The 14,763-nt window shown below is 38.2% G+C and overlaps 1 protein-coding gene across 13 annotated transcripts in view; it reads left to right on the forward strand.

The window, feature by feature from the left end:
- Mef2c (myocyte enhancer factor 2C) overlaps positions 1–14,763 on the forward strand; it is a 164,047-nt gene that overhangs the window by 61,578 nt on the left and 87,706 nt on the right. For 10 of the 13 annotated variants that reach the window (XM_005382286.2, XM_013512977.1, XM_013512978.1 and 7 more), the window contains one exon: positions 14,531–14,726. In XM_005382286.2, the coding sequence (XP_005382343.1) occupies positions 14,673–14,726 (54 nt within the window). In that variant the 5' untranslated portion in view covers positions 14,531–14,672. The remainder of the gene's footprint in view (positions 1–14,530; positions 14,727–14,763) is intronic. The other 3 variants (XM_013512976.1, XM_013512975.1, XM_005382288.2) reach the window with 1 other exon arrangement.

Raw genomic sequence — 14,763 nt, forward strand, 5'->3', positions numbered from 1 at the left:
AAAAAACCTGAACATCACTTTTTCTAGAGTTTTCATTGTTAAGCACTCCTAAGACCCTTGGCCTTGCAGCATGGAGAAGCAGGAGGGTGTAAATACCCAGGTACTGAGTCTGGGATTGGATTTATTTGGGCTGAAATTACAGCTGTGACACTCGTGTGACCTTGTGCAAGTTACTTAACCTCTCTGTTATCTAGTTTTCTTTTCTATAAAATGAAAAACAGAGCTCCTTCTTCAGAGGCTGGTGTGTGGATTAATGTGCCTAAAGCTTTAGTGTATTAGTAAATATTTTATAATTCTTAGATACTACTCTCTAAATTTCTAAATATGAGTCGTGTTCCCAAGTGCATAATATAATCTTGGTCTTAACTGCCTTTATTTCTTGAGGCTGAAGTGAATAAATCTTTTAATATCAAAAAAGTAGAAAAATACTCTATTTACCTAGACCACTCAATGGCTGTCAGCTTATTGTTTTCCAGGAGGATATCCTTTGAAGAAGCTTCTGACCTCATGTTTTTAGACTTTATTGAATTTATACACTTTAAGAACTTGAAAAGGGTCTTAGGAATTGAACCCAGCCCCACTTACATGTGTGTGAAAAATGAATCTCGAAGGACTTGACCGACCCGGCAGCATGGGGCTAGTCTGTAGAGGAACCCAACCAAGAGCCTGCGCCCAAATTCAGCTTTTTTCTTCACCATTCTCCGTAGTTTTAAGCTTAGTGCTTTGGGCATTCGCAACAAATCATACTCTTTAATTGCTAAATATTTCATATACATTGTTACTTTAAATCAACATCTTTTTTTCTATGCCCAACCTCAGAGGCATACTTCTTTGCGAAACTAAAAGAATGGCTTTGCAGTGTTATCATGTCTTCTGCATGTTCCAGTCCCGGTGCTGAGCTGAGTCTCCCCCTGGAGCAGGCCCCGTGTGCAGCGTTCAGGATTCAGGCAGCGGAAGCATGCTCCTTTCTTTTTTATTTTGTCTTTTATTCGTCCATGTCTGCAGTACATAATTATTACATGCCTCGCAGGGAGCTGTTGCCTGTCCTGGACACATCTGAATTCCTTTTACTTTCCCTCCTGCCCCTGCCCACTCTCTCCCTCCACCTCTCGTTCACTTTCCCTTTTGCAAAAAATCTGTCTCCCTCCTCCCTACCTATCTTTCATTTTGCGCTTTCGTTTATTTATACAGTGTCCACAGACTTGTCCAGATAAATTGGTTAATACACTGGATTCTCATTTTCAGCCTAGAGAACGATTTGACAAATCCTACACCAAAGAAATCAGCCTTCCAAACTTATTTCCTGACTCTTTTTTTGGTAAAGGAACAGTTTATTTGCATCTTCAGGATCCAGTAATCTTTGGAACCTGCTTTGTGGGATGCTGACTCCAGCCCTGTAGGATCTCTAAGGAGGATCATGAGCCTGCCAGTACCCACGAGCACTTTCTGTGAGACTTTAGATTTGAGAGAATCAGAGTAGTCACTTCTGGTCTGCAGGAGCGTAGTCTTTTTTACAGGGAAGATACTGTAATGCTTTCCATTTAGCATTATCTGCCCAGGGTGACTGGGGTATCCTTGAAAACAGCCTGGGACAGCATGTGTAGACGTGCTGAGATAAGGAGTGTCCTACCAGGCCTTGGGCTTCAGAGCTGTCCTCCAGCTGCCTGCCTGGCCCTGCCTGGACCCAGCGGGAAAAACATTTTGCCTCTACTCCTAGCTCTTTGACAGCATCACTTGCCACATCCCCCCTGTTCTAAACATGGGCAAAAGGAGATAAAGAAAGGTGACAAAATGAAAGAATGGAGTGCAGAGTGCTACGAGGAGAGAGGAGAAACTGATTCTTACACGCCTGGGCAGCGTGCAGTCATGACGGGTGTTTGTAGATGTAACCCCAAAGTCATGGGATAGAGAAGGAGGGAAGTGAGAAGACAGTATGAAATATGGTTGCTCATGGAAAATAAAATCAGACACTTTATAATTGTAATATCATTAAATATTTATCCTATGATTTAGCTAGTAGGAAAAAAAAATACAGTTTAGATTTTAAAAAGCTTCCCAAATTTACTATTACTTTTCAGTATATTTGACCACTTACAAATAAAAGAATAGTATTGATACAGTCTTCATGGCAAATTATACAACTTGCCTTATTTTAAGGCATGAATTATATTCATGGTATAGGAAATAAAATGGCTCAGACTAAAGGATAAAATTTAAACCATTTCCTTTCCCCAAAAGAATCCCAAAGGAGGAGAATTTTGAATGTAGACCCTCTACTCCTTAAGCGAAGTTCTATTGCAGAGGAAATTCTGACCCCTTCCCCTTAAAATACTTTAGGTTTGCCTTGAATGTTTGTGTCACAGTTTTTTTTTAATGAAAGTGTGAGTCAATCATCCTGCCCTCTAACTTCCTACCTATTAGAATTCATAATCCTTAAATTTGTATGTTTCCCTTAAAATGCCTTGATTTTAAAAATACTAGCTAATTCAATTTGCCTGTTCATTTCAAGTTGGAAATTAGTGTGTTTGACTTGAGGCTACATAGCTTTCTCTCATTAGATAGGGCTGTCCAAAGAAATGTGAATATTTCCAGTACCTGAGACACTGGGATTTTCAAATATTGCTCAGATCTTAATCAAAACTCTCCTGACTGCTTGGGAGTTGAGTCCTTTGAGAGGGAAAATAAGTCAACCTGCCCAATCACTGAGATACACTAGTAATGCTTTGAGAGTATTTATTTCTGAGAGTTTTTAAAAAATGATGTTTATATAATTCTGTACTTTATATTTGCTGAAACCTTGCATTATATTTATCAGATTGCTGTGGTGCTGTCTGTATTTATCATTGAGAAATGAATTCTCAATAATTGTTTCAAACATTGAGCACTGCCTTTATGAAATATCCACATTTTAAGGAAAGACACATCTTTGGATTTAATTCACATCAATTTAGAACCTTGTTGCATTATACGGTACTCTTGGTGCTTCAGAGTCTATAATTATTTTAAATTACATAATATCAAAGTGAAGAAAACAATTTGCACAATTAATTTATCAAACTGAATTGAGTTTCAAATGAATTTTTATGGATGAGTGAGGTTCTCTTTCTTAATTTGAGCCTGATAATAGATAACATTCATAACAGAATGTGGATGTTATTCTCGTTTTACAGATGGAGGAACCAAAGAAACTATGACATGGCCAAGTTTGTGCCACCAGTGACAGACGTAACTGCAGTGTATTCATCATCAAATAATGCTTTACCCCGTGGTGGTGTAGGTCTTTTCTCAGATGTCATCTTCTCCAGTAGCGCTTCCCTGATAGAGTATCCAGTAGATGTCCGCCTCTAGTCTTGCCTGTTCAGTCATTTGCCAGCCAACTGGACTGCAGTATTTTCTCTATAGGACTCTTATTTAATGTCTTCATATGAGTGGGTTTCCCTTTTGTCCTTTTATAATACAAGCTTCATGGAACCCAGCATCTTCTTTGTCTTGTTTGCACTGGTGCCCCAGCATCCAGCATCATACAGCTGCCTTCCCATTTCTGTGATCATGACTGAAAATTTCTGTTGCTATCTGTGATATTCATCATCATGAATTTGTCTCATGGTGTCCCACAATGGCAGATAAGCCCGGATCTGATTGAGTGTGTCGTCCAAGCGAGTGTGTCATTTAAAATCTGCCATCACAATACACCAAACGTGTTACAGGAGTCTGACTGCGCCGAGGCTGTGGCAGGCAGCCTGGACTGTGTCCTGACAGGATCTGCCCCGCATGTGTGCTCCTTAATCTCATTTCTGGCACTTACCCTGCCCTTCCTGACCACCACCCTTTACAAAAGCTCTAAAGTATTCAGACCGCCCTAGCATGTGTCACAGGGAGTGGGGCAGACGTGGAGAGTCCGCTGATCCTGGAGTTTGCACAGATAAAGGAAGGATATAGTTTGGAGGGGAATGCTATAACTACAAAGTGCATCCTGAAGGCCATTTAGCTCACAATGAAGGTCTGTGTTTTAAAATAGCCCTATAACAAAGTAACTACAGAGTTTTGGCAAGGGCTTCCACTATTTATAGAACCAAGTAAGGCATGTAAATAGTGCCCTCGTACCCAGTTCTCCTTTGCCATAACCCCAAACTTATAAGAAGCCCTGTAATTATATTTTTCTACTTTAAAAAAAAAAACGCATAGTAGCCATTATCAGTTTAACCATGCGGAAGCTCAGGCTGAGATTTCTTTTTTAAATGCATAGTTTTGATTTTCAACAGCTGCACGGGGTCTTTAATCATATATTATCTTTATGAAGCCTTTTTCTAACATATGTTAATTGGCTGTTTTCTGTGACAAATTATGAGCTCTTACTTTGATGAGGTTCAATTGCAATCATGTTGGAGTCGAGTACGGAGAGTTTCCACCCCTGCTGGCTCCGCAAACCACTACAAACATCCGCGCGTCACTGCAGTGCTGAGTAATGGCAGGATTTGGGCTGGCTGATTTCGCTACAGATTTTTTTTTTTCCACAGGATATTTTCAGCTTCTTTGTACTAAATCTGTTGCAGGGTTTGCCCTTTTTAGCAGAAGCATGCTCTAAAATTAACATCAAATCTTATTGGAGATTACTATAATACAGTGAGAAATATTTCATAATACCACACCCCAGCATCTGTTTTGGTTTACTGAAATTTCAGTACATTTATTACACAGTTTTTTAAACTCAGTCAGTGGTGAGTTTGGTAAGCATTTTCTACATCATCAGCATGTTGTAACAAATACTTTGAGTTTTCCTCTTTTGAGGGAAAATGTTACTTATTGAGTAGATGGTTAAATACATTTCAGCTATAATAAAATGAATATAACGTTTTTCTGGGTGTTACCAAGTGTACCCAAACTTCTACAGTGTGATTGTACAGTATTTCCTTTGTTTCTTTGTCATTACATCTATTGGCAAAGCCATAAGCAATGGTTTTATTGTAGTAAAATAATAAAAATGATGTTCCATCAGAGTATAGGTCCTGTAAGATGTATGATAACATCCATTCTGGTCCTCTGTCCTGATGTCAACTTTTAACGTGTGATTAAGAAGAGCAGAAATATTCTAATCCATCTGCTCCGAGAACGGTGAGACAGAGCTCTCATCAGATGAGGCTATACCAGCAGATGATCCATGATAGCTATAATTAGAATAGATACAAAAGTAACAGTGAATTTGTTTATATTCAGAAGCAGGTCACCCAGATCACTGAGTAAGGCCCTCAGAATCTGTGTTCAACACCAGTCAGAGTGGGGTTAATTGGAGTATTTGTCCCTTGATATCTAAAGTTTAAGATTCTAGGTAAAGCGTGGTTCCCCAAGAATCAAATAGGGTGTCAGATTTCTGTACAGGTACTCGAGTTGAGAATCCAATGAGCCAGATGTGAGAAGCTTCTCCTCCTCAGGAGGCTGTTTTTAATCAGTCCTCTCCCTGGAGTCATACACGATCAGTGAGCTCTAAATCCTGAGGCTACCTGCGCTTGTGGAAAGGTCTGGGAACATCATTACAGAACTTGCAGCTGAGCAGATGTGAAAAAATTAAAGCAAAAATTAAAGCTGAGAAAGGTTAACTTCAGAAGTCTTACTTTGGCCTTGATTTTTTTTTTTCATAGAGAGGTAAAAGACAATTTCAGATGTTTAAAAGAAAAACATTAAACCCAGTTTCTAAATGGAGATGCTGATGAAAAGTTATTGCTGATTGGTATCAACCAGAACTGTTTAAATCTGCATGTTATTTTGAGAATGAGCTTTGGGGGTCAGTTTCAGCATGAGTAAATGAATGTAAAGTGTCTCTGTCCATAGCGACCGTACACGTAGAGAAAATGGATTCATATGGCCTGCGCAGTACTTCAGAGTGCCTGCAAAGTCGATTGATGCACTGTTTCAGGAGCTAGTGTACACAGAGACATGTAAGACACATACTTAATTGGCTTTAAGAAAATAAACCAAGGTAAAGAACCATGTGTAAATGAAGCAGAGAACTTGACACTTTGACTGTATAGAAACCCGTGAGCAATGTGTCTTAATTGGGGCCAGTTGGGATCATTTAATGATTGCTGTCAGAAGATCAGATTTAATTCTCCTTGTAAGCAGACCGCAATGGGATAGAGTTAAACAAATTGTCATCAGAGGTTTCAATGAACAAAACCTTAATTAGGTTGATTAGGATGTTGTAAAAGAGATGAGAAATAGAAAAACTGATGACTCACTGGGCTCCATATTGTGCCTCATATAATAGCAATCTTCTATTTTTTTGAGAGATACTATTGTGGCATTTTGAACATCACATTGTACTAACATTAAGGTTTTCATGTAAACTTTCTGCATGTCTAAGGTTTAGAGATAAAAATAAATGCATTTAATTTATTTATTTATTTTATTTTTTTTGTTTTTTGGTTTTTGGGTTTTTTTTTTCTGGTACCGGGAATCAAACCCACGACCTTGTGCTTGCCAGGCAGGCTCTGTGCCGCTGAGCTAAATCCCCAGTCCCCACATTTAATTTAAATAGAAGGTGACTTATTGAACATTTTCTCCTTAATGTATAACAAAAAGTTCACCAGGAGAACAGTGTTACTTCTTCCCATTTTAAAGCCATTTTAACATGTTAATTAATTTGCAAAAGTAAATAATGACAAGCAAATGAATTTTCAAGGACATAATTTTCAATATTTAATGTAACATTTAAATACAGAGAGAAAGCCTTTATTAGAATGCCCTTCTAACCATTTGTATAACAACTAAATAATGATATTATTTACTGGTGATAGTGCTCAGGGTTACTGAGGTGTCTGAACATGAACTTTGATTGTTCTCTCTACACATTCTAAAAGACTGAACCGTGCTTTCCCACATGCCATGTGCATGCAGGCACATCAAGAAGGCTGAAAAATATATCAGACACATCCAAACTTCTGCAAAGAAAACGCTTCCATTTTCATCATGACACAGGAGGTTAAGGGTGAAAAACTGAGAAAATAGTGAACACAATTTTTCCCCTAACAGATTCATGCCTGGGAATTCAGATTTTTGTCATAATGAGATGAAAAGGTACAACAGCAGCATGCCCCCCTGCAAGCCCACCTTGCTTTGGAGCCTGACAATTCTCATTCGCCCCAGGTGGTGCTGTACGGTGCTTAACTTGCTTTGCTCAATAACAGCAACAAAAAAAAATCCAGCTGCATATGCTTGTGGGGAAAGTACAGCTGGGGAGCAGAACACAGTCTGAGCTGCTACATGTGTAGCAGCTCTGCTTTGTGCTGAAAATGGTGCTGCCTGTACCTTGGTGGTGAGCCTGTCCACGTTGTAAATGGCCCCTACAAACCATGGTGGCCTCACTGTTGTGAAAATTAGGGAAACAAAGACATGATACAGCCCCGAATTAATCACTTAGTCTGATGTGGAAATATGAAAGTCTGTGATGTGGCTGCAGAGCATTTAGACCATTTGGAGTTTATTTTGGCATGGGGAATGCAGAATGCTGTTTTAGCCACAGTGGGAGAAAATGCCCAAGACAGAGGATGCCATGCATAACTGCGACAGGAAAGCTGTGCTTCCCATGTGTTTGTTAAAGGGCTTCTAATGTGAGTCAGTTGTCCAAAGGTGCGTGTCTCCTAAATCTGGAACTATGTAAATAAAATGATTTATGTAAGTGATAATGGACAGTTAGGCCCACTTACTAAATTAATTGCAGGGGTTTTCAAAACGAGTTCCTTTTTAGCCTTATTATATTTCTGACATACATTTCATCTCTTTTTGTCCTTAGGGAGAGATATTAAAGTAGGACTAGGAGCATTAACAGAGAGTTTCCAGCAGCCGTGGTCATTGGGAAAATTGATATATTTCCCTAGTTATTTCTTCTTTTGCAGCCTGAAGCTCTCCTATGGCTGATACTTAAGAGAGAGTTCTTAATTTCTATAACGCTGTCAATTTGTCTTCATGCAGTGACTATTGTTACATGATAAATGAAGCATTATCTTTTAGAAGTTGCTCATCATTAGCTTTGTAAAGTGAGTTCTTTCATGGTATACTCACGGACCACAGTATCCACATGATAGTATTTTTCCTTGGTGATGGCAAGCCTTTCAGAGCTTTCAGTGATACAAACAGCCCGTTGTGGCATACGTGCTGTGAGTTCACCACCAAAGGACTCTTAATCCATAATATGGCTTTCTTGCTTTTATTTTAAAGATAAAAGAATGAAAATATATTAACAGACACATGGACATAAACAAAACAACAGAAAAACAGTAAAAGCAATACAGAATTTCAGACAAGGTGATAGGAAATTAACAATGGTTGTTGTATTACATATTGTTATCTTCAAATTGCTTACTCAGATAAGCAAATATAGGCATGTAAGAATGATCAAACAATTAAACATTAACTGTTCCTTTCAATACAGCAATAGAAATTGGTAGTACAGTTCTCTTTGCAATCTCGTGTATGCATATATACATATTTTTTCCCTTCTTTCTTTCTTATTTTCCCCCATGCCAGTTGTTCTCTCCTTTTGAGCAGTTTCTTTCCCTTTCACAGTATCTATTGTGCCTTTTAGATTTTAGGTCCCCAAGCTAAAGCAGCCTGGCATCGGCAAGCCACACTCCTGCTTACTGCTGTGTATCCAGTGCTTTGTATGCAGTACCGTATTGAATGGTCACTGCTGTCCTGCAGATGAAAAGGGATTTCCCCAACTTGAGGCAGTAAAAGGCCACAATAGCTGGGGAGAATTCCATGATCAGTCGATAGCTACCCAGTGTCTAAGGACCAAGCTAGAATTCAAACCCCAAGCATCCTCACTCCCAAATCCTCACTTCCACCTCTGAGTGTAGTTTACTCTTATTCCATCCATGAGGTGTTATCTACATAATATAGTAAAGGATTGAATATAGTGATAATATAGTACAGATATGGGCTAGGCTAGGATAGGATAGAATAGGATAGGATAATATAGTAAAGGAGATTACCAATCTGTGTAAAATTTTTAAAAAGCAAATTCTTAGTAGTACTCATTTTCAAAAGAGGTAAACTTTAATGGAGTACTGTGGTTAGTCAGCTAGCAGTTACTAGCTACCTCTCACTGTCTGCCTGGCATTGGCGAATCCTGGGAATGAAGGGGAAACAAAATGGCCTGGCAGGCAAACGATTTCTGCTGCAGCCAATGCTAGGAAGGACACGGCACAGAGGGCTTAATGACCACGACATAGAGTGCTTCTTTAGGAGGTGAAGTGAGCTGAGACAGAACAAAGAGAAGTTAAGCACAGTAGGGAAGAAGGAACATTCCAGGTAGGAGGAATGGCGTTTGCAAGTGTCCTGTGGTGGGAAGGAATTCCATAGGCATGAGGAGCTCAGAAAATAGCCAAGCTTACTTATTGTTTGTATGTGTAATGTTATGTGACTGAGACTTGGAGATGACTTAGAGCTCATCATGTGGATACAAAATTGGAGGAAACTGGGAAAATAACTTTGTGTGTGGCATGATGGTACGCATGCAGGTGGGAAGAAGAACTGTTCTTTTATTATCCTTTGAAGGAGGAGTCTTTAAAATGAATTGGTTGCATTCATAGCTACAGTTACAGAACATGGGATAACACACATAGCAATCAAGACAGACAAAGTGGCTTTCAAGACCCAGGAAATACTCCTGAGTCCATGACATAGTCAAGCACCAAAAAGAATAATAATTCAGTTACATCACTTGAGGTTGAGAATAGTTCGTAAGGGAGACAGGGTAAAAGTTCTGCTGTTCTTTTTAAGCAAAGTACAGCTGCACACCTCATATGTCTTACAAACAAATCATAAAGTAGAAAATTAAATTTATCTGCATGCAACATAATGGGCAAGGACTTTCACTTCTTATGATAATGAATCATTGAATTGTTTGAATCGGTAATACCAGGCTCACAGCAACTGGGTGTATGATTATTTTTGCCTTTTACCAAGTGTTTCCCTCCTATTTATTTACAGTGTGATTTCTTGTTGTGTGTTACAGTGTGCTTAATTTTCAGCAATAAAAATGTAAAGCAATAAAAAAAAAAACTTATTTGGTAATATGAATAAAAGAAGCCAGAATCTTTTCTTTGCAAATTGACATCACATTTCCCCTGCTGTATCCTTATTCATAGGCTGTTTTTATTTAAGTGACTGCATTGTACTTATTGTAGCAAAATACATGCTTCGCAAAGATAATTTTAGCAGAGAGAATTAATTTCTTCCCACATCTTTTAATGTGGCATGGCAGTCTCACTCTAAGATCAAAACACATAACTGAAGGTTATGTTTAATTTCTAAATCAAAGTGTTGTGGGAAGATGATTGAAATCTGAAATGATTCAGACCCACTTGATACGTGTCTTTCTTCCTACAGAAAGTTTAGGGTAGGCTGCCATCTCCATGTTAGAAAGAACTTACCAGCAATGAGATTAAACTAGTTTTACTACAGACTGAATTTGTTAGTTATTTTGCTTTCTAGTTTGAATTGTTTTGAGAACCTCGAGACACTCAATAATATAAGAAATTTTTTCTCCCTAATGTAGTAACTTTTGCTTTAAAATATTGGGGCAAACAAGTAATCAGTGTGCTTTACCAGTAAACATTGATTTTTTTTTTTTGGAGGGACACCATTTCCGTGACTCAAATTTTTACCAGAACTTATGTTATGTATCCCAGCTCTTTGCTTATAGAATTCTTTATTTGTCTCAATGCATAAATCAGACTTCATGACTACCTTAAGTGCATAAGATTTTTTGGTAGGGAATTGTAGATACTAATTGACAATCTTTTGCTTCACCAAAGTCAGATTTTTTTTATTGGTTTTCTTATTTTTATTTCTTGTAGTGATCATAACAAAACACTACCCTTGAGCTAAAATGGTGTTTTTTTCTCAGGTGTTTTAAAGCTAGAAATTAAGACTTGAGTCCCTGTGTGGATTTCCTTCACTGTCCCTTATCTGAACTTCTCCAAGGCCTGTGTGTGGGGTGAACGGCTCAGCACACTCAGACTGTTCTGCTCAGAGAAGGAAGTGGAGAGTTTTGGTTCCCATTTTGCACTTCTGGAGCAGTTTAGGGAAGGAAGCACCTTTACACCTTTTATTGTTCGTGGTTGCTGACATCACATCCTTCCCTGACTAGTCTGTGCGTGTTTCCTGCCATTCTGTCAAGATTCTTCTGTGTTACTGGGAGGGATTTGTGGGAGGGAGGGAAGGAGGGAGGAAGAGGGGGAGAGAGAGTGCTGAAATAGGGGGAGGGGAGGCGCATGTCACTCAAGGGACCTGGCTCCAGAAAAAGAGCCCCGGAGGAGCGTGATGGTCTTTAGCACCTGTCCAGCTCCCAAACCACTTTGCCTTCATCTGTCTGCTAATGCCAAACGCACAGTGAACAGAAGGCTGCCATAGCGGAGTTCCCCTTTTCAGTAAGCAGTCTGATTTTCTTTTTCTTTTATTTCATTTGGCAAAAAGCAAAAACAAAACAAAACAAAACAAAACCCAAAACAGAAGCTTGTAGCTCTCAAAAGTACAACTATAGTAGTTTTTTGGTTTTTTTTAAATAAGGAATTATTTCTGTGAAACTGTCATTTTCCAAGAATGGTGCTTTCATGTGGAAAAAAGTAGCAGAAAGGCTGCTGGAATTATCTTAGGCCTATGGTTGATTGTTCATAACGAAAGTTCTCGGCATACCTTGAGATTCTACTACAGGTAATTCAGCTATTGCATTTTTTTATTTTTTTATTACATTCTTTTACATACAAAACCTTTTAACATTTTACAGGTTATGTAATCTCTTTCTCTACCTCTGCGGACCTCTTATAAACTAATGCTTGAAATGGACCTTACAGTAGTTTTTGTGTAAAAATCAGGTTAGAGAGATAGTTACACTAAGTAAACAACTTGAGAGCTATCGCTGATCTTCCTCATTTTTTGAATTTTTATTGACGGCCTTGAAATATAGTGACCATAATCAAATGTTCCTAGCCACAGATTTCTTAGCATTTTACTTCACAGCTTCTCAGTCCCATAACCACCCTATATTATTCCACACAGGGACTTCATAACCACTTTGCATTTTTATACATGCTCAGATGGCAAGTCCTCAGGAAAAACTCAGTTTACACAGAAAACAGAACCATAGTTCTAATTCTACTGAAATTTAACCTTTTTGACTTTCTCTATTACCTTGCATATTTCCAAAAGAAAAATATATTCAATGTCATTGTTAATCAGCCATTTTATATTTACTATGTGGCCACATATATGCATACATTCACACATACACACATTCTTTCCGGCCAAAGATTTGCCATCAAGAATTTTTTTTTTTAAAAAAAACCTCTGTGCTCTGCTCTTTTTAAAAAAGCATCTTGTTTCAAAGTTGTGAAATCCAGGGTGGTGATACAGAGGAACTCTGCTTAGTTTGATTCACCAGGAACTTGCTGTGCCTTTTCTGAGGACACTTTTCTCGAGGGATGTCTGTACTTGTTTGAGATCAGGATCGGTGGACATTCCTCTCCCCACACTCTAATCTGTTCACCCTGACCTTCCACCTCAAGTGAGTAAGCGCTTAGGCAGGCAGAGCCAGTCCTCTAAGCCGATAGTGCCACCAGCCTCAGCTAAGTGAAAGGAAGGGAAATGTCCCGCGTGCGTTTACTGTGGCTTCTTGGGGTGGCTTTTCTGAGATAGAGAAAGCGTGTCTGTCTCTTTGGTCTCCTGCAGTGCCTGGGAAATGCCGTTCTAAAGTGCTGCTCACTTCTCAGGTAAGACTATAGGAAGCACAGGAAAACTGCCCAGTTGAGTGATATTTAAGAGTGTTTCTAAAAATAGACAGCATTTGGCAATATAAAAAAGATGATGCAACTGTGCTTTTGGGTTTTCCTTATTTTAATACCATCTTGCAGCCAGTGTTTTCATGTGTCTTTGTCCAGTGTGTGTTACTTATGCATCTTTTTAAAACTTTCCAACTACTTTTCCAACATGTAAAAATGCAGCCAGAGTAGTCGTCTTTGATGGACACTGTGTGGCCCTGTGTAACTCAGCACATAAATGCTGCGAGGCACAACTAAGCCGCAGTGTAGTAGAAAGGCAACAGGCAAGAGAATGGATAGTCTTAAGCAGTGCCTAATCCACCAGAACTAATTATATCATAATAGCTTCTGCAATTAGATAATCACCGAAACTTTCATTTAAAAAATTTACTCAAGGTGACAGAGAATTTTAAAATTAAGTTTAAAAAATCAAAAGGTAGCTGATGATCAGACTATCTGAGAGCTCTCCTGTTCCAACAACCTTGTACTGAAGCCAAATGATTTATTAAATAGCCAGGACGTTGGTTTAGCATTACATAATACATGTGGGAATTTATCGGGTCTGTTGTCAGACACCAACTAAAATACAGCAGGGAAATTCTGAGCAGTGTGTACAGTAGTTCTGTTCATTGACACAAGAAGAGATAAAGTAATTGAAGCTGGTTGCAAATGAGAAGACCACGTGGAATGTTTCGGTGTTTGCTTCCACATTATAGCAATTCACCTTCGTTATGCTCTTGAATACTTTCAGATAGAATTCAGAGCATAACAAAAAAATATATATATATATACCTGTAGTATTCTGTGTTCTTTGGGTTTATCTAAGGTAACTAACAATCATTTCTTTAATTTTCATTCATAACCTAGAGCTTTCCAATAATATCAAGCTCTTGTAATTTTAAATGTTACTCCTGGAGGTTATGATGTCTATTTAAAACATTCAAATTTAGAAGATTTATGTCTTGTTGAAAACTATAACTATAAATGGAGTGATAATCTCGATTATTTGCACCTTTTGTCTATCAGTGATCATCTTTTTGGATTCTTGTGTTCAACCTGTAGGAAAAGATTTCACTGTTGATAAGTGCTTGCAATGTAAGACAAAATATCCCACGTTACTTTTACAGTGTTCTCATAGGAATGATTTGTTTTTTAAAAGTGAGATTAAAGCCTTTAGATTTAAATTAATTGACATTTACGTGTATCAAATAGAACTTTCATAATCGTCCATCCTATTTGCATAACCAGGGACGTTATCACCTCTGCTGTCAAAACACAAGATTGTTTTCCCTTCAGAAATGAATTAGCTGCCCTGCTTAGCATACACAGGTACATAAAGGTTCATTAACTCTCTGATTTAGGTAATTTTTCATAAGAGAAAGGTGAAATTGTCACCTAATTTCATTAAAAAATATTAAGAAATTCTTTACCAAAAAATACATTTCATTTCAAATGTTGGGCTCTAAAGTATAATTCTCATCATTTAAATGACTTGTTAAATTACTTATGAGGTTATTTTAATTATAAAAATAAACCATCCCTATTTGCTCTGCTTCTACATATAATATATACCATGTACTTTTAATAGGTATTTTCATTTATTTAATGGCTTTTTCTTCCATGTAGTTTATTTCCTTGATGACAGAATATGCTAGTCCTTATGAAACTGGCTTGGCTGTTACAGAGTCACTGAATTTTTTCTTGTCGTTGTTCAGCAGGAACGAATGCAGGAATTTTGGAAGTGAGCTGAGCAAGTGCTGAAGAAGGAAATTTGTTGGAAGGAAACAGGAAGGAGAAAGAAAAGGAAGGAAAAAATACATAATTTCAGGAACGAGAGAGAGAAGAAAAACGGGGACGATGGGGAGAAAAAAGATTCAGATTACGAGGATTATGGATGAACGTAACAGACAGGTGAGCACACTAAGATTCTCTTTGTGTCGTTCTTTAG

Source organism: Chinchilla lanigera, unplaced genomic scaffold, assembly GCF_000276665.1.
Source record: "Chinchilla lanigera isolate Chin_1 unplaced genomic scaffold, ChiLan1.0 scaffold00017, whole genome shotgun sequence".
Classification (NCBI taxonomy): domain Eukaryota; kingdom Metazoa; phylum Chordata; class Mammalia; order Rodentia; family Chinchillidae; genus Chinchilla; species Chinchilla lanigera.